This window comes from Neofelis nebulosa, chromosome 17 (assembly GCF_028018385.1).
Source record: "Neofelis nebulosa isolate mNeoNeb1 chromosome 17, mNeoNeb1.pri, whole genome shotgun sequence".
NCBI lineage: Eukaryota > Metazoa > Chordata > Mammalia > Carnivora > Felidae > Neofelis > Neofelis nebulosa.
The window spans coordinates 34,737,212-34,763,265 of NC_080798.1; the positions used below are offsets into that span (position 1 = coordinate 34,737,212).

Consider the following 26,054-nt stretch of genomic DNA (forward strand, 5'->3'; position numbering starts at 1 on the left):
GACGGCGGTGGCGGCGCACGGGTGCTAAGTCCTAGGTTCCGGCGGGTGGTTGGGCACGATGCCGTATGCTAACCAGCCCACCGTCCGGATCACGGAGCTCACCGACGAGAATGTCAAGTTCATCATCGAGAACACGGACCTGGCGTAAGGCCACTGAGGGAAGAGGCCGGCGGCTGTGGAGCGCGGGGGGCTCGAGCGCGGGCAGGGTGGGGGTCGTGTCCTAGAGCTGCGTTCGGGTGGCGGGGTTTTTGCTTTGGGAACCGTGGGCGCCGGGCGCCGGCGTCGATGCTGCGGCGCCCTCACGCCGATTGGTTTTCATCCCTCAGGGTGGCCAACTCCATTCGGAGGGTTTTCATCGCCGAGGTGCCCATAATAGGTAAGCGAACCCCACCTCTCGTTGCCCACACACGCCCCCACACACCTCGGGGCCGCTGCCCGCCCACACCCAGAGCCTGGTGAGGCCGGTAGTGGGGGCTCTGAAAAGACAGCAGTGCTGGAGATTTGATCAGACCCTGTACCCTCGGCCCAGGGCCACTTGGGTCCACTCTTAACCTACGGTTTGGCGAAGAGCATGGGTTCGGGAGTCTGCGTGTTCGGGTTTGAACACCGTTTTCATTTACTGCCCCTGTGAAACTTGGGCAAGTGTTCAGCTGCGTGCCGTGTTTTTCTCCGTGGCATTCGGACGTTAACAGTGCTTGCAGAGCTATGGCAGGGATTGAGTAACGGAATCTCTCCTAAATGCCTCGTGTTGAGTACCGGTAGATGTCTTTTTATGAATCCGGTCCTTCAGCCGCACTTAGGGAACAAGTAAGTGCCAGGCAGGGTGCTAGGAACTGGGACTGCAAGGCTGCACCGTGCAGGGTTCTTGCCCTGGTGGGGCACACAGTGGGGTTGCCCGGGAAAGGCGAATCCGCAGCTGACGCTGCTGCGGGGTAGCCTTGGGTCAGTAGTTGAGAAGTAGAGCTACAGTGCTGTTGGCGTTTAGAGGGAGGAGGATCGGCTCTGGTTCCAGCCAGTCGCTCCAGGTATTTTTCGCCCTTATAAATATACTACAGGTATTTTCGGAATGTCAACTCCAAGTTTGAGTTGGAGAAAGGAATGTAACTCGGCTGCTACAACAAGTGTGCAGACTCCTAAGGAAATAAGCAGGCCAAGGGATTGGTGAAGGAGAGCATGGGGGTTTCCACCACTGCAATCCCCAGGCACTTCTTCAACTCAGAGCTTGGCGTGCTGATCCTCCTCCTCCTCCCTGACCACTCCATGTCTCTGGGCCTCAGTTTCATCATGAGTAAAATGAGGGAGTTGTACTTGTGAGGCGGCCCTGACATTAGAGGCTGAATGCCACTTGCCCCACACATTCAGTTCTGCGGATGATTCTGATCACCTGCTACATTGCAGGCCACAGGGGGAATACAAAAGTTAAGACATCTGAAGACCCCAGCTCCAGGATTCTCCGAAGCTTGAGGTAGAGACAAGACATACACAAATATAACACAGTGTAAAATAGGACAAGTGTCTTTAGTCTGGACAGAGTTTTGTGAGGGGAAAGCTTGCAGGGAGGAAGTGTTGGTATCTGTATCACAGAGGGCGGGCAAGGCTTGGTTTGTAGGAGGCTCAGAGGATTTACACCTGCGCAGGAGAGGGTAGGGGCACGTGGGAGTAGGGGGTTATTGGGAGTAAGGAGGCGGAGTCAGAAAAGCCTGGCTTATGGCCCTTACTTGGCTTGGGGAAACAATAGAAAGTATAGGACAAAGCGGATTGGGTCCTAACTGGTCCTCTTCTGACTTCCATTCCTAGTGTCCACACCCTTTTTGGTAGTTGGGCTCCAATGCCATTTGATTTATGAATTTGTTTGCATACAGGTGTTAATGTGTTTAAGTCAAGTGTGTGTGGGAATACAGTCCTTACCTTTCTACTAGCAGAATTGGGTTTGATACTTAGTATGCTGTGCACACTAAAGGAATTCTTTACGTGTTAGTTGATTGATGATAAAGAGTTAAATTGAGCAATTTGGTCATTGTATCATAAAATGAGATATGGACCATAAGCCTGTGTTACTTCTGTGAGATTGGCCTTTTTTTTTTTTTTTTTTTTTTAAGAGAGAGTGAGAATGCAAGCCGGGGAGGGGTAGAGAGAGAGAGCGAGGCCCAGAATCTGAAGCAGGTTCCAGGCTGTGAGCTGTCAACACAGCACCCAACACGGGGCTTAAGCTCACGAACCGTGAGATCATAACCTGAGCCGAGTCAGACACGCTCAACCGACCGAGCCACCCAGGTGCCCCAATTTTCCCTAACTTTTAAGTGCCCAAGTAGTTTGTGTTTATGGATTTGGTGTTGACACGGATAGCAGATGTAAATGCTTCTCACAGAAATATTCAGCTTAAAGAAACATGCCATGCTGTTCCCTAAGTCAGTATTTTTTGTGTGGGACAGGGAACCCCCTGCATTAAATCTGCCTGAGTAGGGATGGAGGCTGTGTTGCATGTAGTTCTTGTTAAAATGCAGATTCCTAGCCCCCGCTGGAGCTGTGGAATCAGTTTCTGGCAGTCTGGCTCAGGCCCCTGCAATTTAGTAAGCATCAGGTGCTTCTTAAATCTTGAGAACCACTGCTCGAGGTCTTTAATTTGGTGGCCGAACTGCATGTCTGCTTTCTCGTTTTGTTTTTTTTAGCCATTGACTGGGTTCAAATTGATGCCAACTCTTCAGTCCTTCATGATGAGTTCATCGCTCACAGGCTCGGTGAGTGCCGGGTTGTGAAAGGTGGAAGGGAGGGGGCTGTGCCTGGTGTCAGAGGAGGGAGCCTCCTCACTCCCAAGGGGGCTTCTAGGTTCTCCTTTTGACTTGACCATTTGGACTGCTTTAAAATGTCTTTCTGGGGGCGCCTGGGTGGCGCAGTCGGTTAAGCGTCCGACTTCAGCCAGGTCATGATCTCGTGGTCCGTGAGTTCAAGCCCTGCGTCAGGCTCTGGGCTGACGGCTCGGAGCCTGGAGCCTGCTTCTGATTCTGTGTCTCCCTCTCTCTCTCTCTGCCCCTCCCCCGTTCATGCTCTGTCTCTCTCTGTCCCAAAAATAAAATTAAAAAAAACGTTGAAAAAAAAAATTATAAAAATAAATAAATAAATAAATAAATAAATAAAATGTCTTTCTGTTTCTTCCAGGACTAATCCCCCTCACAAGTGACGACATTGTGGACAAGCTGCAATACTCCCGGGTATGCTGTGTGATTGGGTGGGATGTGCGTGGGGGTAGGGGGCTCAGTTCTCAGGGATTTTCCTGACGTTTTCCTTCTAGCTTTTAGAAAGATAGCATGGAAATGTTGCCTTAGAGCCCAAGCAGGCACTGGTCCTTGGTCCTGCCAGGCTTCAGATGATCAGGCTCCAGGGGCATCAGGGAGTTTCTCCTGCCAGCCACACAAGATGGGGTATACACCAGAATACCCATTTATACCAAGCAGTGGGGGCTCTGCCTTTTCAGAGTCTGATCTGTTCAGACTCTGCTCTCCAGGGTGTCTTTTCCCAGTAACGGGAGCCTAGGAGGCTGAAGGGAGTCAACAGAAGGTTAGGGAGTTAGGGAGAGGTAGGGGTGAGATCAAGGAAAGAATGTGGGACTGTCCCCACAGCAGCACCTGAGGGCTGTTGTCTGCCAGATATGTGCCTCTCTTGTAGGTGGTCCTCGTTAAACGTGGCCCTTCCTCTAGGGCCGTGTTTCCTTCCTGTGATATGTTAACAGGCCTTGGACTTGGGAGGAGTGGGACAGGACTAGGTTCCCTGCATCCTTTCCCCAGGGCTCCATTAAATAACAGCTTGAGACTCTTCCCCCTTGGTGGCTTTGGGTGATCCTTAATCAGCCCATCCTCTAATATTCCCAAGGTCGTGCCATTTTTGTGTGGCTAATTTGATATGTGTTAGAAATCTATTTTTTTTTTGAATTTTTAAAAAACGTATATTTATTTTTGAGAGGAGAGGGAGAGAGATAAGAGTGTGAGCGGGGGAGGGGCAGAAAGAGAGGGAGACGCAGAATCCGAAGCAGGCTCCAGGCTCTGAGCTGTCAGCACAGAGCCCGACGTGGGGCTCAAACTTACGAACTGTGAGATCGTGACCTGAGCCAAAGTTGGATGCTTAACCAACTGAGCCACCCAGGCACTCCTAAATCTGTGTTTTTTAAAGAGAGATTGAAGTACACAGGAAAGTGTGGAGATCATCTGACCAGTACTCTTGCTCCCACCAAACAGCTTGTCATAGTCCAGCATTTTGCAATATTTGCTTCACGTTTCCAGATTTTTGTTTGTAAGAAATGAAACATCACAGATATTGGTGGGGACAGTTGTACAACCAGTTGAAGAGCAGTTTGGCAATGTCGTGGGTAAAGATATGCATGCCCCATGACCTAGCAGTTCCGTCCATTAAGTGTTTTTCTAGTATTTGCTGAACAAAGATGTTATGGTCTCCTCCCCTTTTTTCTGTTTTGTTTTTTTTTTTTCCCTGAAAATCTACAGAAGAGTTAGAAGAATCAAATAATAAACAGCCATTTACTTTCAGCTTTAGTTACCAATTGCTAATATTTCACTACATCTGCTTTGTTTTTCCTACCCGTGTTATTTTTGTTGAAGCATTTGAAAGTTGCAGATACCATAACACTTTTCCCCTACTTCAGCATGCTTGTCCTAAAAATAAGGATATTTTCCTACATGACTATGCCATCATGCTTAAGACTATTAGCATTATTTTCGCATTTCAAATATTCAGATTTTCCTAGTTGTCCCTCACATGTCCTTTCTTGCTTTTTGTCATCCAGCAAAGATCCATGCATGCATTTGGTTGTTATACTTCTTTAGGCTCTTAATCTCAGATCCCTCTCCTTTATGATACATATTTTTTTGAGGTTGTGTACCTTTTCATCTCTTTCATGCCAGTTTCTTTAATTTAGTGTTTTTTTAGTAGGTTTTTGTTTTTGTCGTTTTGTTGTCTCCTAATGCGGGGCTCGAACTTACAACTCTGAGAACAAGAGTCACATGCTCTACTGACCGGGCCAGCCGGGTGCTCCCCTTCCATTTCTTTCATATATATGTATATATATATATATATATATATATATAAATATATATATGTATATTATATATATATATATTTATTTATATATATTTATATATATATAATATATATATATTTATATATATATATTATATATTTATATATATATTATATATATAAATATATATTTATATATATATTATATATATATTTATATTCACTTATTTATTCATTCATTTCTGAAGGGGGGTAGTGGAAGGCAGAGAGAAAGGGAGCGAGAATCTCAAGGAGGCTCTGCCCTGTGAGCACAGAGCCGGACACGGGGCTCGATCTTGTGAACTGAGGTCATGGCCTGAACTGAGATGAAGAATCGGATGCTTAACCGACTGAGCCACCCAGGCACCCCAGGCATTTCATATTTCTAATTAGGGTCTCGGTTGCCTGCCCGCCTCACCTGTGTGTGACTGCACACTGTCCAGGTGTGGCCTCTAGCTCTTCCTCCTTGTCTGAAAAACCTCAGAAGCAGGTTAGATGTTCCTCATTGGCCTGAGGGGGCGAACAGTTTGCTTGGTTACATTCCAGTAACTCGCCTGAAGTTAAACTGCAGCAGATGGTCCCTAACGTGGGAATGGATTGTTTCAAGAGTCGTTGCTTAAACTGTTGCTAATTATTGAAGCTGAGTGATGGTTACATGGTGGTAGTCTCTTCTGCTTTGCTCTGTTCTTGTGAATGCATGAAATTTTCCATTATGGAAAGGTTTTTTTGCTTTGTTTTTAAAAGAAAAAGTAGTCTAGAACTTGAAAGAACTTTACTGTTGTTGCCTGGATCATTTTATTTTAAATGATGATTGCATTCCCGAGCTAGTCCACATAGTTCATGGGAAGCTGCACTCTAAAGCGTGAAAGCATCATTCTCTTGCTTAACGCCTTGTATCCCTGAAGAAGGGCGCTCCGAGGGCCAGGGTGAGAGTTTAGCAATGTGTCTCCCAGTGGCGGCCTGGCAGCTGCTGGAGGTGGAAAGTAAACCCAGGCGTCAACAGGTACGGGTGGTCTCTAAACTGGGAAGGGCCTGCACTTGGACGGCCCGGGAGAATGGTGTACCAGGTTGGCATGGCCCACAAGAGCCTGGAGCCTGAGAGCAGCCCTTTTACATTAAGAAATCTAAGGAACTGGGTGTTAGAAGCAGGGAGCTCAGGGCTCACCACCTCTCCATAGGCTCACTCCTGCTTGTCTTCCCGCCTCAGGACTGCACGTGCGAAGAGTTCTGCCCCGAGTGCTCAGTGGAGTTCACTCTTGACGTGCGGTGCAACGAAGATCAGACTCGTCACGTCACGTCTCGAGACCTCATCTCCAACAGCCCCCGGGTCATTCCAGTCAGTGTCTCACAGTGTCCTACCCAGGACCTTTGTTCTCCTCCTGGCTCGAAGTGAGCCAGACTCGGTGGTTTCTTACAAGATGCTGATTTCCCTTGTGTTACCCTCTGCCTTCAACTGAGCCTGGTGCCTAAAAGTGCTAATAATTCTGGACAGTAGCCAGGGTGGACAGGAGCATTGTTGTGCTGTGTGCCCACCCTCTGTCACCCGAGGACCCTTTGAGAGGGTACTGTTTTGACTGAAAAGGCTGTCACCAGGCCGTGAGGCAGAGGCTGGAGTCCAGCTCCAGCACAGATTTAGTCCTAGTACCCCTCATTCCCAGGCATCCTGTCCCTGGTCGGCAGGTGCGGGAACATGGTTGCCAGAAGAGGTGACTGGGGAGACGAGCAGCTAATAAATGCCTCTGTTTGGTCTCCCTCCAGGTGACATCCCGGAACCGAGATAATGACCCCAATGACTACGTGGAGCAGGACGGTAAGGGGCTGGGGGGAGTATGTGGATCTCTGCCCGGCTCGTTCTGCAGGCCAGCACAGAGGCAAGACCAGACACAGCTTCTCGTGCTCCCTGGTCTCTGTCAGCTGACCTTTGGGCTGTTTTTCCTGATTGTGTGGTCTTCTGGTGGTATTCCGGGTCAAAATTCAGGGGACGGTGTCTCTATCGGCCCTTGACTGACTCACACCTCTCCCCACAGACATCCTCATCGTCAAGCTGAGGAAGGGCCAGGAGCTGAGACTTCGAGCCTATGCCAAAAAGGGCTTTGGCAAGGAGCATGCCAAGTGGAATCCTACCGCAGGGGTGGCTTTTGAATATGATCCTGACAATGCCTTGAGGCACACAGTGTACCCCAAGCCTGAGGAATGGTATGTTCTCATTGGGAGTAAAGGCATTTAGGGTGGGCTGGTGTGGAAATGGCTCCCAGTCACTGGGGTCGGGGCAAGCTCACTGTGGACATAGTGCCCTAAAAGCAGCTGTAGCAGCCCTGTGCTGACCTGTGTTTGACCTCAGGCCAAAGAGCGAGTACTCAGAGCTGGATGAAGATGAGTCACAGGCTCCCTACGACCCCAACGGCAAGCCAGAGAGGTAAGATCCAGGCCAGCACATGAAGTGTGTAAGAACGTATGGTTTTGGTGCAAGGTCTGAGTCGGGAGACCCTTCCCTCACGTCCCAGTGCCCATGAGCTGAGGAAGGAAGGGTAGCTGCAGAATCCATGGTGGGTGCAGGTCCCAGGGCAGGTGATCATCCCCCTTGGTCACTGTGGGATGAGGGGCCCTGCGGCTGTTCATGCTGCTTCTCCTCTGATGCACAATCCCCAAAGAAGAGGTCTGCCCAGAGCGAGAAGTGACCAGTCTTCTGACAGTGAACGTGGGCCACTGCTAACTTGACCTTCCACTGTCTCCATGTGGAACACATCCACTCCGAAGTGTTTTAAGGTTTCCCCAGTAGCTTTTTGAGCTAGCCGTGGCCTCCTTGGAGTCCCGTAATGTGCAGCAGGACCCCCGTTAGTAAGAGGTTGAAGCCACCCAGGAGAGAGCGCATGATCCGAGGCCGACGCTTGGCTGAGCCAGCCTGCCTCGCGGAGGGCTCTCACCAGACTCTTCCTCTTAGGTTTTACTACAACGTCGAGTCCTGTGGCTCTCTGCGCCCTGAGACCATTGTCCTGTCAGCCCTCTCTGGATTGAAGAAGAAGCTGAGTGATTTACAGACCCAGTTAAGCCACGAGATCCAGAGTGATGTCCTAACCATAAACTAGCACAGCTCACCTGTTTGAACAAAAAAGGAGAGGGGGATCTGGGCCAGCAGCTGGATTTGTCTCTCCAGAGCCTCTTCTAGCTACTGGGATGTGGACAGCTGTTGGCTCGGGCTTCTTGGCAAACCGTCAGTACCCACTAGAAAGGGAGCCGTATGGAAGAGGTGGCCTATCCCAGCTTTGTTCAGATTGCCAGGCATGCCACTGGCATTTGAGGCAGGACAGGTTTTTTTTGTTTTTTTGTTTTGTTTTTTTTCTTCTTCAACGTTTTTTTAATTTATTTTTGGGACAGAGAGACAGAGCATGAACGGGGGAGGGGCAGAGAGAGAGGGGGACACAGAATCGGAAACAGGCTCCAGGCTCCGAGCCATCAGCCCAGAGCCTGACGCAGGGCTTGAACTCACGGACCACGAGATCATGACCTGGCTGAAGTCGGACGCTTAACCGACTGCGCCACCCAGGCGCCCCAAGGCAGGACAGTTTTTTACTAGACCTCTCACGTCCCTGGCTCTGCCCACTCATTGCCAGTGGCATTCCCTAGGACATCCCTTCCAACGCGTTTTCTTATGTGCCTTTGGAGGGAGTCTGTTGAGAACCACTGAGCTGGACTCTCTTCTGTTGGTCATTTCAGGTCTTCAAACCCTTTCTGTCCAACAGTTGGAGGTTTCACAGTTGTACCTTGGACTTCCGGTGTTAGGATTGAGTGTTAGAACCCTTATTCAAGTTGCCTGCAACCCCTTCCAGTCCCTGCCCAGAGCCAGGCTGCTGGCACTTCGCTCAAATCTCCAAGTGTCCCTAATTTGAGAACCCTTAGAGAAGAGTGTTAGAGCCTGGCTGCCTCCCTGCCCCGGGTAAACGCTGTATTTCATGCTCTACCCATTAGTTATGAACTTCACTGCCAGTAGCCTGATTATTTAAGTTTGGGTGCTGGGGGGCAAGGGCCTTAATGAAGGGAAGGTCTGGCCTTGACCCCTTACCCCTGTAGGGTAGAATCATGCCCAAAGTAGTTAATTAGGCAGCCTGGCAGGAGAAGCCTGGAGAAAACCAGAGATTCAGTACAGAAAGGAAGGGATATTTATTGATTCAGGAGTTGTCTTTTTAAAAGTTTTTATTCTTGGCAATAAAGAGCACAACATAATCTCCTTCATGCGTCATCGTGCCACTAACTTGAGCCAGCCGGCCCTACCTCCCTCTCCAAGGCCTTTGGTGCCGAGCTGGCTGTGGCCCCTCTCTGGCTCCAGGGCGTTCCTGGAGGGGCCTCTTGCTGTATCATTCTGCCACAGCTTGAATAGTGGTTATTTACAACAGGGTCTGTTCCACAAATCAGAACCCTAAAGTATTTAAAAAAAAAAAAAAAACCCCACACACGCAACCGAGGGTTTGATGGGAATAGAAAGATAGCCCTTCTGCAAGGTAGTCAATAAATACCAGCACTAGAAAATCAATTGCTTTAATTGCATTTCAGCAGGGAGCCTCAGCACCATGTGGGGAAGAGGAGATGGGAAGGGCTCGGTTTCCGAGTGCTTTTGGCGGGCCATAGGGTGGCCAAACAGGGCAGAGGGGCTCCCTCTGCTGGGACATCGCCTACCCCCAGCTTCCCGCAGCCTGGCCCCGGGGCAGGGAAGAGCTCAGACCGGCCCTCCCCCTCCTCGCTGAGGTGACCTGCACCCCCACCCCTGGGGGATCTTCTCAGCCTACTAAGCAGGAAGGAGCCTGTGTAAAAATTACATTTTAAAACCAGATTTTCACCTGAGGTGTCAACCAGATGTCACCTCTGCTTAAAACTCCCAAGTGCAAGGCTGCCAAGAGGCACAGTGGAAGCTCAACTCCTTCCTGTGCCACTCTAGGCCCAGAGGAACTGAGAAGCCACCTGCTGTCTCAGCCCCTGGGCTGCTTGGGGAAAGCCAGCGGTCCCAGCGCCAGCCTGGAGCTCTGTCTCCCTCCTCTGGCCCTGGCCACTCAAGCAAGTCCTGGCAGCAGGAGGGCTGTGCCACGGAGGACAGGGAACAGCTGCCCTCACGTTCAAAAACAGCCTTGACTGTGACCCGGTCATGGGATTAAAAACTGTATGTGGTATCGGGGAGGGATGGGGGAAATCTCAGGAGTATAGAATATGTCATAAGCCATATATATTAAAATCATTAACAGTATATAGTCCCACAGTAGCTCCAGCCCCTCACATGCTCTGGCGGTGTGGCCAGCCCTTTGCCTTGGTCCAGCCTCACCCTGGGGGCAAGGAAGGGATCGCTTGCTCCGCTTCTCCAGGCTCTTGGCCAGCAGCCCCTTGAGGGCCTCCACAACACGCTGCAGTCGGCCCAGCAAGAGGCAGCCCCGGCGGTCCTTGGCACACGCCGGCCCTGCCGTCACTGGGCCGGGGTCTTGGCCTCGCTGCCGTCCCCCTGGCCAGGCTTTGGCTTTAGCAGGATGAATCGGTTGAGGAGGTCTGTTTCTGAGCTGGCCTGGGCTGCCCCGTACCCCTCACCTGTGGACACGGAGGCGGGCTCAGGACTTGGACGCAGGTCAAAGGACCCCCGCCCAGAAGGCCCGGTCCTCCACAGAACCTTGTGGCAGGTGAGTGTGGGGCACCGCTGGGACTCACCGGCACAGCTGGACGCCTCGGCAATATTCTGGGAACCTGTGATGTGGTGCCAGTAGGCACTGCGGGGCAGCATGGTGGTGGGCGTGCAGGGGTATGAGTAATGTTCCGTGCCCTTGTTCAGCAGCTATGGGGCAGAGAAGGGGGGCCCTCCCGTTAGCTCCGGGGGCGGCGGCCTGCCTCCAGCCCAGCACCCTGCCGGCCTCGGGCGTACACGCCAGCTGGAGACAACTGGCGTGCTCTTAGCCTCCCCGGTAGCCTGGACCAGTGCCCGCTGCCTCACCCTCACGTTCTTCTCCATCTCCAGCAGGACGCGCTTGTGTTGCTCAGCGATGGCCAAGGTGGCACTGTGGACCCGCTGGTAGATCTGTTCCCCCTCCTGTGTCTGGAAGGTGTAGAGCCCTTCCCCGGCATCACACATCCTAGGGACACGAGAGGCACCGAGGGCGAGGTAGAGGGGACTGCACCACGCGCACACACGAGCTGGGTCCGGCTTTCCGGCACCGCAGACTGGCCGTGCCCCAGGCCCTCTGCACCCCACCCCCTCTGTCTTCCGGGGGTGCTGGCCGCACGGCCCAAACATGCTGGGCATTTTCTGTGTACCAGTGATCTAAACGCCTTACAGCAATGAACCCATTCAGGTTTTTCTCCCGTCCCTTTGGTCTGTGCACTTTTAGTTTCCTGTTCTGAATTTTCTCAAACCATTTTGCAGATGAGGAACCTGAGGCCTACTGATGGTAAGTAGCTTAGCCAGGATTATACAGGGGATTACACAGAATTTAAGTCTAGGCAGGCTGGCTCCAGAGTTCGAGCTCAATCCTCACCGTAATTCTAGGAGGTGGAGTACTTTTTTTTATCCTCTATTTGACAGATGAAGAAAACAGACGTGGTCCACAGCAACAGAGCTGTAGGTGCCAGGGCCAGCATTTGATTTGAGCCCCAGAAGTTTGAAACAGCCGCACTTGACCTTCCTGGCGTGAGCCTCAATTTCTTCATCTATAAACTAGAAATCTTACGTTCCCTTTTGGTTTTCTATGCTGATAAATAAGCTCCCAGCACAGTGCCTGATAGAGTGAACGACGGCCGACAGCATGATCGTGGTGGGACAGGGTTGGGGGGCAGGAGGGTCCTACCGGCCAGCCTCGAAGGTAAAGCGTGTGGCATCCCGGCCATAGCGACGCAGCGAGCAGAGGGGCCACGAGACGAGCTTCACGCGGGGGTTGTGTATGTCCCAGAGGTAGATGTTCTCGTGGGTGATCTGCAGCTTGCACTCGCCATACACATCCAGGTTGGGGCAGGGCAACAGGAAGACATTGAAGCGGTCTGCAGCGGGAGAGGAGGAGTGGGGCTGGAGCCTCCCCCGGGGAGGACTCTCCTCCCTCCTCCCACCCCCTTGGCAGCGGCAGGCCTCACCTGTCTGCTCACACTGCACTCCTGGGGCCAGGAGGTCCGGCTCTCCCAGACTGATGTCATTGAGTCGTGACCCCAGACACTCCACAGACAGAGTCTTGTACCACTCCTCCGCCTCCAGCTCTAGAGAAAATGGTACCTCGTGCCAGCCCAGGGTCCCCCAGCAGCCCATCCATCTGCCCTCAGCCCAGAGTATCCCACCATGCAAGGCAGAGAGAGTGAGGCCAGTAGATGCTACCTGCCTGTCTCCCCTTGTCCTGGGGGCCTGCTCCCTCCAAGCCCCACCCCCCCACACTACTTTCACCCCCACCCAGGGCTCGTCCTGCTCTGCCTCCTCCCGACTGCACCACTGGACCATGACTGGCCCAGGGGAGTCTGGCTGGAAACCAGCCCCCGCTCCTCACCTGAGTCACAGGTGAAGGTACGTGCTGAGTCGTCGGTGAATATGATGGCCACCGCCTGCCTCTTGGTCTCCTTGGGGAGCCGCGTGACACATTTGACGTTGCTGATCTCAGTTACCTGGGACAGCATCCAGGAGAGACTGAGCCAGGCTGGAATGCCTCCCTCTGCACCTCCCCCACCCCCCCCAGTGGTGCCACCCCCAGGAGGGTGCTCTTGGACCTCAGGGCTCGGCAAATCATCACTGCTTACAGACTGGGGTAGCTAGGACCCAGGCCCCCTAACCTTGGGGCAGCCTCGGAGGCACACTGACTTCTCATCTGGGTACTTCTCCAGCCGCTGGGGCCCTTTGCTGGAGGATTTCCGGAACACCAGCCAGCACCTCCGGTAAATCTGTGGGGCAAGAGGGCAGTGGGATCAGGCCTCCCGGGACCACTCCCATCCAACATGGCCCTGACTAACCCCTGCCTGCCACAGGGGGCAGTGCTACACAGCCTTCCCTGGAGACCCAGCCCAGGAGAAAACCTGGGACCAGCAGCGAAGCCCCCTCCCCAAATTGAGGAAGCAGGCATTTCGTCCCTGGCTCTGCAAGACGGTTGCACAAAGAGTGCTCTGAATCACTGTTTACTGCTCAGCTCAAAGCTTAATATAAATAGCCAACATTTGTTTCCCTTCTGTACTTCTAGTGTTCTTCACAGTCAATCTCAGGCTCACTCTTGAGGTTGGTTTGATGATCGTTGCCACTTTACAGACAGGAAACTGAGGCGCCAATAAGTAACAGTTGATAAATGGTAGTGCTGATATTTTTAAAGCGCTGGCTAGATCCAGAATGGCTATTTGGAGGCCACCCCTAGCAGTCTGCCCAGGGCTCTGGAAGTGCCAGCCACAACAGAGGGAGTGTCCTAGGGGATCAGACCCTTGACCGTTCTGAGCCTGCACATCACCACGGCCCTTGTTCTCAGAGGCACGGGAGGGCTCTTGGTGGAGGTAATACCCCCTCTCATCTCTGGCCACCCTCTCTTGTCATTCTCTGACATTCTGGAGTATAGGAGGTCAGGATTAGTTCCCTGTTCCAGTTGGGGAACCAGAGGCTCTCAGCGGTTCCCCAGAGGGGCAGAGCCAAGAACCTGGGGTTACCCCACAGCATAGTGCCTCCCCAGGCGAGGTTCCCTCCTGTCCAACTACTGCCAATGACCCCGTGCCTAAAACTGCCTTGATTCTCTAGAGCTTCATGGGCTTATCCTGACTGCCAAGGAGCCAGGGTGCAGGGAGCCAACCATGCTCCAGGGCAAACTGGCTTGTCAGACCCACCCCCACCCCCAGTGGTGGCCTAGCCACCAGCCCAGTCTGCAGACTCTTCCTTCCCTGGCCCCCTCCTCCACCCCAGGCTCTCTCTCAGCCTACTCTGTCAGTGGGCACTGCAAAAGCCCGGCAAAGCCTATTCCAAGAAATCACAGGTGCCCCCTCTCACCGGCAAACAGTAGGGAGACTGGGGGGTGCCCAGAGCAGAGGAAGCAAGAGGCCCATAGCCCCATGCCTACGGCCCTGCCACTCAGTCCCCAGGTCCCGGGTAGGCAGGGCCCCAGGCCAAGAAGCCACTCAGAACCAGGCCATTTCTGGGACCACCTGGAACTCTAGGAGGTATCTCTGCTCCTGTACCCAGGGCCCTGGCTCAGCCCCTGGCCTATCCACCTAAACCACAGCAGGCCTCAGCTCTTAGCTGGGGAGCTCCTTTAGGACAGAGACTGTACTTTATTCTCAGAATCTTCACTCACATCCTGGTAACCTTGTTAACACAGCTCTGCTGAAGAAGTGAATGACCATATGAAGAGACCGTGAATGGACAGCTGGATGAATGAATGAATGAATGAATGAAGGCTGTCGACCCCAATATGCCCTGCCAACTTGGGCTCCATGAAGCTTGCAGTGTAGGGGCAGAAGGCCCAGGGGCCTGAGCACCCTGGTTGCCTGGTTACAGATACAGATACACACACACGCAGGCACGCACACACGCACAGCCCCAGGGAGCCACTGTGCTCAAGAGCCCTCCTTCCCCACTTCTCATGGTCTTTGATCAGCACTTCAGAAACACTCTGCCACAGCTCTGCCAGAGGAAGGCCCTGGCGGGTAGGAGGGTCTGTTCCCCAGCTCTTTCAGCCCCTCCTGGCTCACCTTTGTGAGCTGAGACCAGAATGGCTGCCCTGGGACAAGAATGGCTGAAAGCCCCTCATATCAGACCTGCAGGGACAGGCTGAATGCCCTGGGTAGGGGGAGACCCAAACTGGATCTGGCCACGCCCCAGCTCCCACTCTCTCCCACTGGCTGTGTCCACCTGTAGGCCACTTGGTTTCAGGTCTCCTCCTGGGATAGGTCTGATACTAAGTGCAAGTGGCTGCCTCAAGGGGGCTCTCGTTTCCCCATAAGCTCTGCACTGGGCAGGGCCTTGGCCCAGGTGGGCCCCCCGCCCCAGGGACCTGCTAGACCCAGGCCCACAGGAATGAGGAACCATACTAGAAGCTGGGCCCCTACTCCCTTGGCCTCCCCACCTCATTTTCAGTTTCTCTTGTTCTGTGCTCCACGTGGGTTCCATCCCTCTCTCAGGACCCGAGCAAGGTGGTGCCCACCCAGTCACGGTCTCCTGGACTGAAACCCAGGTTGGGATACAAATCCAAATCTAGCAAAGACTCCAGACATGCCTACAGCTCAGCTCCTACACTCTGGGCAGAACACACGCCCACAGGGGCGCGCAGGACCACAAAAGGGGGGGAGGGGCAAGAACCACCCCTCTCCAAGGCCAGCCCTGCTTGGTCTGGTTTCCAGGCAGGGAAACCATATCAGAGCCCTGTTCCTCCCCCACCCCACTCAGGCTGAGCCAGGAAGCCTTGAGAAGTCTGATCTCACCCCACCCCCATCAGGGCAATGGGGGAGGGGAGGAAGATAGAGAAGGGAGACCCCGTGAAAACACAAGACTTGGGCCACCTCGGTCACCAAGGATACCCTCCTACTGGGGAAGGACCCCTCACTGGAGGTAGGAGAGGGTCAGCAGGTGAACAGAGGCAGCTCTTGGACAACCTCACTGAGATCATTAAGTTGGTCCCAGGAGCCCCTGGTCATGCCCTCTGGGGGTTGAGGGGAGACTGTATTCACCAGGAGGGGGTGAGGGGGGCGCATGCCCACAGAGGTGTATCTGAGGCCTCATCCCCACAGACCCTGTAAGTAAGCCCCCAGCTCTGGGCCAAGCACCCAGTGCACAAGGAGCCACCGCCAACAACTTAGAGGAAAGCAGCCTGTCCCAGAGCCACAGGCCATCCTGCTCTAAGTTCTCATTCCTAAACCACATAAATACCAGCCTCTGCACCCTCACATCACTGCCCTGCCCCACAGCCAACCACTCCCCTTTTCACACACTCCTTTAACAGTAAAAGCAATAGCCAAAATAAATACATAAGGACCCGTACACAGAAAGCAATGGAAGCTGGGGGAGACCAAGGGACTTCAGAGAAAAGGGGCCGAGAGAGGGAGGAGAGAAACAGAGAGGAGAGGTGAGGCGAGGAGGAGGCAAGGGGGAGTGAGAGGCTCAGACACAGCCCCGCACTTCCAGCCGCTGTCCTGGCCACAACTTCAACAATGGCAGGGCAGCCGCCTGCCCGTCGTCGGCCGCCACCGCTGGCCCGGCCGCTGGGACGCAGGCCAGCCCTGCTCGGGCGGGGGCCGCAGCAGGCACATGCCCGGTAGCCGGCTGGCCAGAAGCCTTGACACCACAACTGCGCGATGCAGCCCCAGGCGGGCACCCGCGCACAGGACGGGGCAGGCTCCAGACCAGGTCCTCGGACGCCCGTCCCTCGGCAAGGCCCCTCGGAGGGTGGCTCACCCCGAGCTTCCTGCTCTTCATCTTCACATAGCCTTGCTTGACGATGTCGTTGAAATTGGTCGCCATGGTTTCCCCACTGCCTTTGGGGTGCCGGGCCTGGCTGAGAGCGGGGAGGGATGCCCAGGTGGCCTCGGTTTCCGGATCCTCCTATCACCTGTTCGAGACACTCCGTCGTCGGGGGGGGGGGGGGGGGGGGGGGGCCGCGAGGGCCGCTCCTCACCTCACCCGCCTCAGCATTGTTCTAGCAGCTCCTCTGCCCGGCGCCTGCTGGAAATAAAAATGACAGGGAGATTAGACAGTGACATCTTTCTCTTCCCCTGGCTGTCTCGCTCTTTTTTCCTTCCTCTTCCCACACTCCTCCCTCCCTCCCTCCGCCCGCCCTTCTTCCTTCCCTTCCCTCCCCACCCTGGGACGACAGAACCATTCAGGAAAACCGAGGTGGAGGCAGCAGCGAGGAAAATGGTCCAGCCCAGTCCCCTCCCTCACGGCTGGGGCTGGCGGTTAACCCCTTCCTGGAAGGGCTGGCGCCGGCTCCCACTGTGGAGGTGGGAACAGAGGGAGGTGGCCCAGGAGCCGTTGTCCTGTCCCATCTCCTGTTACAACTCTGGAGCAGACTTAAGGTGACCTTCCCAGAGCCAGGCCCCCTCCCATGCACAGGGGCCTCAGGGGAGAGCCTTCCGAGAGAGGGGAGGTGGGGTGCCCAGGAGGTGGCCCACAGTCTGGTGTGAGTGAAATCCACACTCCCCGAGCTTCAAGACAGTCTGCCTGGTCAGTCTCAGCAGACCCCCAAATCCCTCTGCCCACCCTCCCCCTGCCAGTCTATACCTGGTTCTCTCCAGCCCCAGGAGGGAGGTTGAGAGTCAAGCCCACTCAGGCCCTCATCCTGGCCCCTGGAACTCTTCAGTAGCTCCTCTGGGTGCTGCTTCCTGGGTGGGAGGGCAGAGTCCAGCGGGGCGGGCCCCCAGATAAGCCTGAGGAATGTGCTGGGCCGACTGGAGGTGGCCACTGTGGAAACAGTCACCTCTCCCTGGCCCTAGGAGAACCCGCTGGTCTGGGGGTGCTGGCGCTGAGTGCCCCATGTCCCAAGCATGGGCAGGAGTTAATTACAGACAGAGCCAGCAGTCACCTGGCCCTGGATTAGAGGACACAGCCAGAGAGCGGTGAGGAGCACCAAGGGGAAGTCTACAGGGAGCAGGAAATGGGGATGCCAGCAGGGGCCGCTCTGAATCAGGCAGATAAAAGCTAAGACTAAGACTAGGGGAGGGGGTCCTCAGCAATGGCGCAGTCCGACACCCATTCTACAGGCAGAGGGGGAAAAGAAAGCTGCCCAGAAAGGATAAGCAACATGGCTAATGGAGCACAGCAACTCTGGGGCACAGCCAGCAACGAATGAGAAGTTTCAGAGTAGGTGACGGAGGCAAGCCCGGGGCGGGAAGGCAAGGTGGAACGTCCTGTGGCCATCTCTGGCTGCCTACCACCACCCAAGCCCTCTCTACCATTCAGGTTCAGAAGCAGGGGCTTTGCCGGCAACTCGGCCCCCCGTGTCTCCAGGATTGCTGGCTGGGAATGGAACAGCATTTCTGGGGTCAGCAGGGCATCCGGGCCGCCAGGATAAAGCCCTGGGACAGGCTTGCTGCTGGATTCGCCAGCAACTTGGCATTAATTACTCTCCTGGAAGACGGTCTGTTGAGTACCTAACAAGGAACAGATGGGCCTACCCCCCCGTGGGCACACACAAACAAGGGGATGGGCAGAGAGGGTGATGCTCCCCTAGCTTACCTGCACCCTGATAGCCTCTTCCGCACACCCTCAGCTGCCTCCCTGCCCATTCGGTCCCTCTATCCCAGCCCCCCTGGGTTCCAAGACCCTCCCAGATGGGATATCCAAGAGGTTTGCTTTCCTCCTACAAAGTCTGGTCTAGGGTCCCCTTCCCAACACTGACCCCCAAACAGCCCCACCACACCTGAGCTCTGGCAGCCAGAGACTGGTAAATTTCCCCAGCTCTGTCTCTACTGCCTGCCCATGGGGCTTCCTCGCCCCCACAGCAAGGACCACCTCCATTAAATTCCCCTCCAAGGCTGGCCACTGGCCACAAGGCTTCTAGGTTCATTCAAGGGAGCCTGGGGTATGACACAGCCAGGAATGTGAATCCAGCAGCCTGCTCCATGCCTCAGTTTCCCCATCAGTAAAAAAAGAGAGAGACAGAAAATAAGTCCCACTTTGAGGAAATGCCTCATGGGGGTACCTGTTTGCCCACTTTGGACCCAGAGCTTCCGCCCCCAAAACAAAGGCTATTTTTATTTCAAGGGCTGTGACACTATCATAACAAAGCCTTCCACCTGCCCAGTTCAGGCCTCTTGTCATGGCCCCGCCAACCAGCTACCTTCCCAAGTGACTGTGATGCCAAGCTCTCAGGAGCACGCTGCCCTGTCTGTCCACAGGCCCACACCCTAAGCCCTAGAGCCAGCCCCACGGAAATAACCCAGCAAAAGAGCAATCTTCCACGGGAAGCCCGGGGGGCAAAGGCTGGGCAGCTCCCTCTTTGGCCCTAAGTCACAGGGATTCCTGGCCACACTCAGACCCTAATGAAGTTTGCAAGAGCAAGACCCAGCCTGGGACCCAAAATGGTATGGCAAAGGGGAGTAAGGGAGGTAGGGGGAAAGGTCAACAGGTGGACCCCCAAATTGGACAGGCAACGGGATCCGGTGTGGGGGTGCCCAGAACTAACTCATCCCCCTGAGGGACTGTATTATTTATTAAGCTGGACAGGTGGCCCCGGGCTGAGCCTGTGAGGGCCCACTGGGGCCTCATGGTGGAACGCAGAAGTCCAGGCACCGGGCTGAGGTAGTCCCTGCCTTGCCACACCGGGGGCCACTTTCCCCATCACTCCTGGGCCACCACCAGCTCTGCCTCGCTCGAGCCCACAGCTGCAAAGAATGCCCCACTAATTCAAGGCCTGATGTCTCAGGCCTGTGAGCTCAGCTCTGAACACCCAGAGAGTGCTCAGCAGCCCCCTGAGTACTGCAGGGGAGAGCGGGGGGACCCCCATTCCTCCTCCCAGCCTGGCATCAACATGGCTGCCCAACCAGAGACAGCACCCACCCTGAGCCAGGCCACTAAGGGCTCCTGTACAGAGAGAGCTGGACTCAAAGGCCCCCTTCCCCCAGCTCTCCCCAGAAAGGGCAGGAGACTCCCTGAGGCCCAGCAGAGTGGCGGGGGAGGGCCTCCCAGCCCCATAGGGTAGCCCCTCTGAGCACTCCTTCCCTGCACCTGGATTCTGCCTGGAGGCTTTGGCTCCAGAACAAACGCTACTTGCTGCTGTTGGCAACCAATGACTGAGCAGGAGCGGCTGCCTGCCTGGCCGGGCCTCCCCACCCAGTGGGGGATAGGATCTTATCAGGGCTTCAGGGACAGCCCTACCTGGACACGCCTCACTGTCATCTCCCTGTCTCGCCCCATGGCAAAGATCCTATCGGCAGGGATTCTCTCCGGCACCAGGAACACTTCCCATCACCTGTACTCAGGCCCTCTCTCCCCCAGTGTGATTGTTATCGGGGGCCACGAGGGCATCTTCCCATCCCACCCTCTGCCTCCACCCATGCAAATCCCCTGAAGAAACCACCAGTTCAGACACTGCGGGTCTCATCTAAGGCGGGTGGCAAGACGGATCAAGTACCCAACCCGACAGAGTGGGATGAGGGAACATCTGAACAGCCACAGTCTCCTGGGCCCTTAAGTCAGGCAAATGATGTTATGCCTCCACGCAACTGCCACTCTGCTCTCTCTGGGCCCCTCACCCACCCCTCTGGGCCCGTCTCCCCCACACTCGCCCGGCTCAGCACGCATGGGCTTCTATCTGTTGCTCAACACGCCTAAATCCTTCCCACGCAGGACCACTGCACTTGCTGTTCCAAGCCTACAACACTGTTCCCTCTGACGGTCCCAAGGTTCATTCAATGCTTCATTCAGGTCTCAGCTCAGAGGTCACCTCTTCAGAGAGGCCTTCCCGGACCACCCGAGCCAAAGAAGCCCCGCCAGTCAGCCTCTATCCAGCTTCACTGTCTTCATCACACACATCACTATAGGACTGTCTTGTTCCCTCAGCTCTTCATTTGCTACTTGGCCGCTGTCTCCTAGAACACTCTAGAATATCAGTGCCTTGTCTGTCTAGTTAATAGCTCCATCCCAGTGCACAGAACGGTGTCTAGTGCAGAGTAAGTGCTCAGTAATTGGGGACTGAAAGCATAATTCTCTCCACTTGTCCTCCTCACCCTTCCTCCCACCACCACCCTTAGCCACCTGGCAGGGCCCAGCTCAACCTCCACACGCATGTTAAGTAGCGATGGGCTCCCACCTCCCTGGGTCCGGGTCCTGGGGCCTTCCCAGGGCTGACTGTCATGGTCAGCAAACTGTTGTTCCTGAACAACCAGCCAGGCCCCAGCTGGGTTCAAAGCTGCCTCAGGGGAGAGAGTACTGCTGACATGGTGGCCAGGCCTCCCCATCTTGGTCAGGGTTGTAGGGTGAGGTCATGCCCAGCCCTGCTGCCCTGCCCGAGAAGGGAGAGCTAAAAGTAGCCAGCACCCAAGCACAGAGAGGCAAGCAACTGGGTGGGAGGGGTCACAGCTCCTGAAACCCATCCTGCAAGGGGGGCAGGAATGGCCTGCACTCCAGCCACATCTCTCTGAAAGGGGCAAGGAAAGAATCTGCACTAAACAAGACCAGGCTCGCACCACGACCAGGAATCCTGCTAGGCCCCTCACTGCCCTTGACTTGCAGACCCCTACACCCCAAATGCTCCCTCCAAGTATCCTGGCAACTGCCAGGCACCCACAGCTTGGGGCTGGCAGGCTGCACAGAGGCCCTGCTCTGCCCACATCACCCAGGTGCTCAGCCTCTGCTCAAGCTTCTTTGCAGTGACAGAAAGCATTTAACTGGAAGCTGGGCCTTGGGGGCTCTGGCAGGAGGGGAAGGTGGACAGTCCCCTATGGCCAGGGGAGGAAGGTTCCAGGAGAGGAGGGGAGCTGACCATGAGTTTAAGTTGTAGGATAGGAACCATTTGCAGGTGTGGTGGGCAGTGGGCAGCTAGGGTAGACAGGTCTCTTGGAATTTGGGGGAGCTGAGAGAGAGCAGGCCATGGGGAGCAGGAAAGTGGGGAGGAAGCTGGGGGCTGCGATGGGCTGGGATATACCCGGTCGGGCGGCAGGCCCAGAGTGGGGACCACAGGGGCCTGGGCTTCTCCGACGGTTGGTGTGGGGCACAGGTGAGGTCAGGGCCCCGACCAGGGCTCCCCTGTAGGCGAGAGCTGGTGTAGGAGGAGCCCAGAGAGAGTTTCAGGGGCCTGGGGGGGGGGGGGGTTGTGGGAGGGTCCCCGAGGCCCCCTCCCCCGATAGGGTTGGTAGGTCCCATGGGCTTGGAGAGTTCTCGGGCTGGAGTCGCCCAGGGTCTCGCGGGCTCGGGCGTGGCCTAGGTGCCCCCTCCCCGCCTCGCGCCCCCCAAGTTACCTGGGCGCCACGGCCCGGGCCCGGGGCGCTTGCTCGGCGGGCGGCGGGCCAGGCTCATACCCGCGTCACGGCGCGGCCGGCGGGGGCAGCGGGGCGGTGGCGGCGCCGGGCTCCGGGCGGTGAGCGCGAGGGAGGCGCGGCCGCCGGGCTGGGCTCCGGCTGGGACTCGGCTGCATTTGCCCCGCCGCCGGGGTCCCGCCTCCCCCGGCCCCGAGGCCCGCCCCGAGGCCCGCCCCCGCCGTATTCCTCCGAGCCGCGGGGCACGAGCTTCCGCCCCGGCGCCCCCAGCTCGCCTCCACCGCCCCTTCAGTTCGCCCTCGGTAACCGGCCCAGCCCCGCCGTCCCTCCCTGGACCCCTGTCCCAGCCTCCTACCGCCTCTCAGCCCCTGCAAGCTGAACCCAACGACAGCCCTCAGCCCCCGAATCTCAACCCTTAACTCCTTCGGGAATGACTCGCGCGCGCGCACACACACACGTTGTTCCCCTATCCCTATACGACTCCCTGGTCCCTCCAAGCCCAGCCGCCCCGAGACCTCAGCGGTACCCCGCACCCTCCTCACACACTCAGGTACCCGCTACAGCGCCTGCAACTCCAGAGGTCTGCTCCCCTAGCAGTCTGCCAGCCTCTCCCTCCCCTGGCCTCCACTCCATCCTGGAAACACCCAATACTCTCATTCTATGTCCCCCCTGAGACTTCGGCCTTAAGTCCAAACCCCATTCCTCTCGGTCACCCCCCCTTCCCTGCAGCACACACACTCACCTCGCTGCCCCTCATCCCATCGCTGCCCTGCTGGAATCTCAAACCACAGGCCTCCTCAGCTGTTCCAGGCAGGGATGGGGAAGTTCCCTAGGGCCTTCGCAGGGAGGGACTGTCTCACCCCTCTGGTTGTGATGTCTGCACCCCATTACACCCGTGGTTCTCTGGGTGTGCTTTCTGGGCCAGAGGAATCACCACCAGCATCGCTCTGAAACGTATTAGAAATGCAACTTCCCCACCCCACTCCAGACCTATGAAATCAGAAACTCTCAGAGTAGCCCCCGGAAGGAAATCTGTGTTTTATCAAGCTCCCAGGTGATTCTGATGCACACTATCCCCTGCTTTCGACCCAATATACAAAATGAAACAAAAGGACGCACCTGAACAACCAAAACCCTGAGAAATGAAAACACCTCCAAGTCCAAGCCCAGGTGTCATCAGAGAGATAGGCCTAACACCTGGAGGGGCCAAGAATCACAGCACTCACCCATGGAGTCCCTGCCCCTGCCTCCAAGACGCAGGGCCTCAACCTTACCCAGGCTTGCCTGGGAGCTTCTTAGGGGGCTGCTTCCCTTCCCCTGAAAGTTTCCCTGGATAGTCATTGTGGTGCCTCCAGGACTCCCAGCAGCCTCCCACCCTGGGCCTCAGCTAAGCAGCCCCTCACTGCCAGGGGAGGAAGCAGCTGCACCGGTCCCTGCCGGCCAAGCTGGCCTGGGTCTTGACCTCCTGACCTCCCCATGCAGCTCCCAAACTTGACCCCACCTGCTTTGCTTCAAACCACAGCCCATAAAGCCCTCCGGCACTTGATCCATCACGGCAAACTGTGTTTGCCACCAGAAACCTCTGGAGAACTTTTGGCCAACAACAAAAGAGTATTCACAATAAGCAAGCATCTTCTCTAGAGCGGCGTTTCATAAAGAGCTTCTTTCTCTCATCTCCCCCAATCCAGTCTCTGTCTGCATTGTTGTCGCCTACATTTTGTTTCAATTAAATGTTTTATTTTGAGATACTTGAAGAGTCACGTGGTATTAGAAGCTACAATACAGAGAGATCCACGTACCTGTAGCCAGTTTCCCTCGATGGTGGCATTTGTGCCACAGCATCCCAATGCAGACACTGACATCGAAACAAGATACGGAACATTTCCACCACCACCAAGATCTCTCTCTCTCTCTCTCTCTCCTGTTGCCCTTTTATGGCCCCACCCACTTCCTTCCCACTCTCACCCCTCCTTAACCAGCTCCCCCTCCCCCCACCGTCCCTGCCACCACCAATCTGTTCTCTATTTCTATACTTTGGTCATTTCCAGACTGTTCTACAATTAGAATCATAAGTATGCAATCTTTGGGGAATGGCTTTTTTTTTTTTTTTCCACTCAGCATAATTCTTTGGAGATTCATCCAAGTTGCTGCATGTATCAATAGTTCATTCCTTCCACTGCCAAGTAGTATTCCATGGTATGGATGGATGTATCACGGTTTACTTATTCATGCATCCATTGAAGGACATCTGGATTGTTTCCAGTTTGGGGCTATTATGAATAAAGCTGCTATCAACGTTCATGTACAGGTTTTTGTGTGAACATAAGTTTTTATTGCTCTGGGATAAATGCCTAGGCGTGCAACTACTGGGTCATATGATAATTGGATTTAGTTAAAAACAAAAACAAAAACCTGCCAGACTGTTTTCCAGAATGGCTATACTATTTTATATTCCCACCAGTGATGTATGAATAATCCAGTTTCTGCACAACCTTGCCAGCATTACGGTCGTCCCTACTTTTCTTTTTTATTTTTTTAAAGCCATTCTGATAAATGTGTAGTGATATCTCACTGCAATTTAAATTTGCATTTTCCTAATGGTTGATGTTGAACATCTTTTCATGTGCTAATTTGCCATCTGTGTATCTCCTTCAGTGAAATGTTTCTTCATGTCTTTTGTGCGTGTTCTAGTTTGATTATCTGCTTTTTTTGTTGTTGAATTTTGACAGCTCTTTATATATTCTAGATACTAGTCCTTTTTTGGATATGTGTTTTACAAATATTTTCTCCCAGTCTGTAGCTTGTCTTTTCATCCACTTAACAAGATCTTTCACAAAGTAAAATTATAAAATTTCAATGAAGTTCAAATTATTGACTTTTCCTTTGATGATTGTGTTTTTGGTACTAAGTCTAAGAACTCTTTGCCTAGCCCTTGATCCTGAAGATTTTCTCCTATGCTTTATTCTAAAAGTTCGAAATTTATATGTGTTACATGTAAGTCTGTGATCCATTTTGAGTTAAATTTTGTATGAGGTATGAGACGTAGGTTGATGTTGTGTTTTTTCCCTTTAGACTGTAGATGTTTAATTGTTCCAGCACCATTGTGAGATTTTCTGCAGAGATAATCATGGCATCTGCACACAGAGACAGTTTTATTTCTTCCTTTCCTATGTGTATGTCTTTTGCTTCCTTTTCTTGCCTTATTGCATTGGCTAGAACTTTCAATACTATATGGGGTAAGAGTAGTGAGAGCTGACATCTTTGTCTTGTTCATGGTCTTAAGGGAAAAGCTTTCAATTTCTTTAAACATTTTTTTTTAACATTTATTTATTTTTGAGACAGAGAGAGAGAGAGCATGAACAGGGGAGGGTCAGAGGAAGAGGGAGACATAGAATCTGAAACAGGCTCCAGGCTCTGAGCTGTCAGCACAGAGCCCGACGTGGGGCTCGAACCCACAGACCGCGAGATCATGACCTGAGCCGACGTCGGACGCTTAACCGACTGAGCCACCCAGGCGCCCCAAAGCTTTCAATTTCTTGAGTGGATTGTCATATAAATATCACTTGGATCCTGCTGGCTGATGGTGTTGTTGAGTTTTTCTATATCCTTGCTGATTATCTAGTTGTCTATCAATAGTTGAGAGAGGGCTGTTGAGGTCCTCAACTATTATTGTGGATTTGTCCATTTCTCATCAGGCCTATCAGTTTTTGTTTCATATATTTGGTAGTCCTGTTTTTTTGTTCATACATATTTAGAATTTGTTATATCTTCTTTATAGGGTCTTTTTAGTTGTATATACTGTCCCTCTCTGTCTCTATAATTTTCTTTCTTCTGAAGTCTACTTTAGTTGATATTAATATAGCACTCCTGCTTTCCTTTGACGAGTGTTTTCATGATATATCTTCTTTCATTTTTTAATATTCAAACTGTCTATATTATTGTATTTGAAGTGAATCTTGTAAAGATGGCATATATTTGGTTTGTGATTTTTTTAAGTTTATCTATTTACTTTGAGAGAGGGAATGAGCAGAGGAAGGGCAGAAAAAGAGGGGGACAGAGGATCCAAAACGGGCTCTGAGCTGACAGATAACAGAGAGCCCGATGAGGGGCTT

General features: G+C 54.0%; 2 protein-coding genes across 3 annotated transcripts; one reads left to right on the forward strand and one right to left on the reverse strand.

The window, feature by feature from the left end:
- Positions 1 to 9,289, forward strand: POLR2C (RNA polymerase II subunit C). Its single transcript, XM_058706279.1, has 10 exons — positions 1 to 144; positions 327 to 376; positions 2,670 to 2,738; positions 3,157 to 3,209; positions 6,272 to 6,400; positions 6,823 to 6,874; positions 7,092 to 7,260; positions 7,406 to 7,480; positions 8,006 to 8,372; positions 8,628 to 9,289. Exons 1-9 carry the CDS (start codon positions 59 to 61, stop codon positions 8,148 to 8,150), a joined length of 828 nt encoding a protein of 275 aa, XP_058562262.1. The 5' UTR covers positions 1 to 58; the 3' UTR covers positions 8,151 to 8,372; positions 8,628 to 9,289.
- A 970-nt stretch (positions 9,290 to 10,259) lies between these two features.
- On the reverse strand, positions 10,260 to 16,610 carry DOK4 (docking protein 4). Of its 2 annotated transcripts, XM_058706278.1 has the most exons (8): positions 16,424 to 16,610; positions 12,838 to 12,945; positions 12,558 to 12,672; positions 12,157 to 12,276; positions 11,877 to 12,066; positions 11,027 to 11,165; positions 10,747 to 10,870; positions 10,260 to 10,629 (listed from the first exon to the last, which is right to left on the reverse strand). In XM_058706278.1, the coding sequence occupies exons 1-8, from the start codon at positions 16,487 to 16,489 to the stop codon at positions 10,511 to 10,513; spliced, it is 981 nt and encodes a 326-aa protein (XP_058562261.1). In that variant the 5' UTR covers positions 16,490 to 16,610; the 3' UTR covers positions 10,260 to 10,510. The 2 variants fall into 2 exon arrangements, with proteins under 2 accessions (XP_058562261.1, XP_058562260.1); XM_058706277.1 differs by having other exon boundaries at positions 10,260 to 10,870.
- Positions 16,611 to 26,054: the final 9,444 nt, after the last annotated feature.

Excerpts from the sequence above, each read along its gene's own strand:
- DOK4 (XM_058706277.1), bottom strand. The coding sequence starts at position 16,489 with ATGGCGACCAATTTCAACGACATCGTCAAGCAAGGCTATGTGAAGATG. Across the intron at positions 11,166-11,876 it reads TTTACCTTCGAGGCTGGCCG|GATGTGTGATGCCGGGGAAG; the intron begins GTAGGACCCTCC and ends TCGTGTCCCTAG. Across the intron at positions 10,871-11,026 it reads AGATGGAGAAGAACGTGAGG|CTGCTGAACAAGGGCACGGA; the intron begins GTGAGGCAGCGG and ends TCTGCCCCATAG.
- POLR2C (XM_058706279.1), top strand. The coding sequence starts at position 59 with ATGCCGTATGCTAACCAGCCCACCGTCCGGATCACGGAGCTCACCGAC. Across the intron at positions 2,739-3,156 it reads GTTCATCGCTCACAGGCTCG|GACTAATCCCCCTCACAAGT; the intron begins GTGAGTGCCGGG and ends TGTTTCTTCCAG. Across the intron at positions 7,261-7,405 it reads TACCCCAAGCCTGAGGAATG|GCCAAAGAGCGAGTACTCAG; the intron begins GTATGTTCTCAT and ends GTTTGACCTCAG.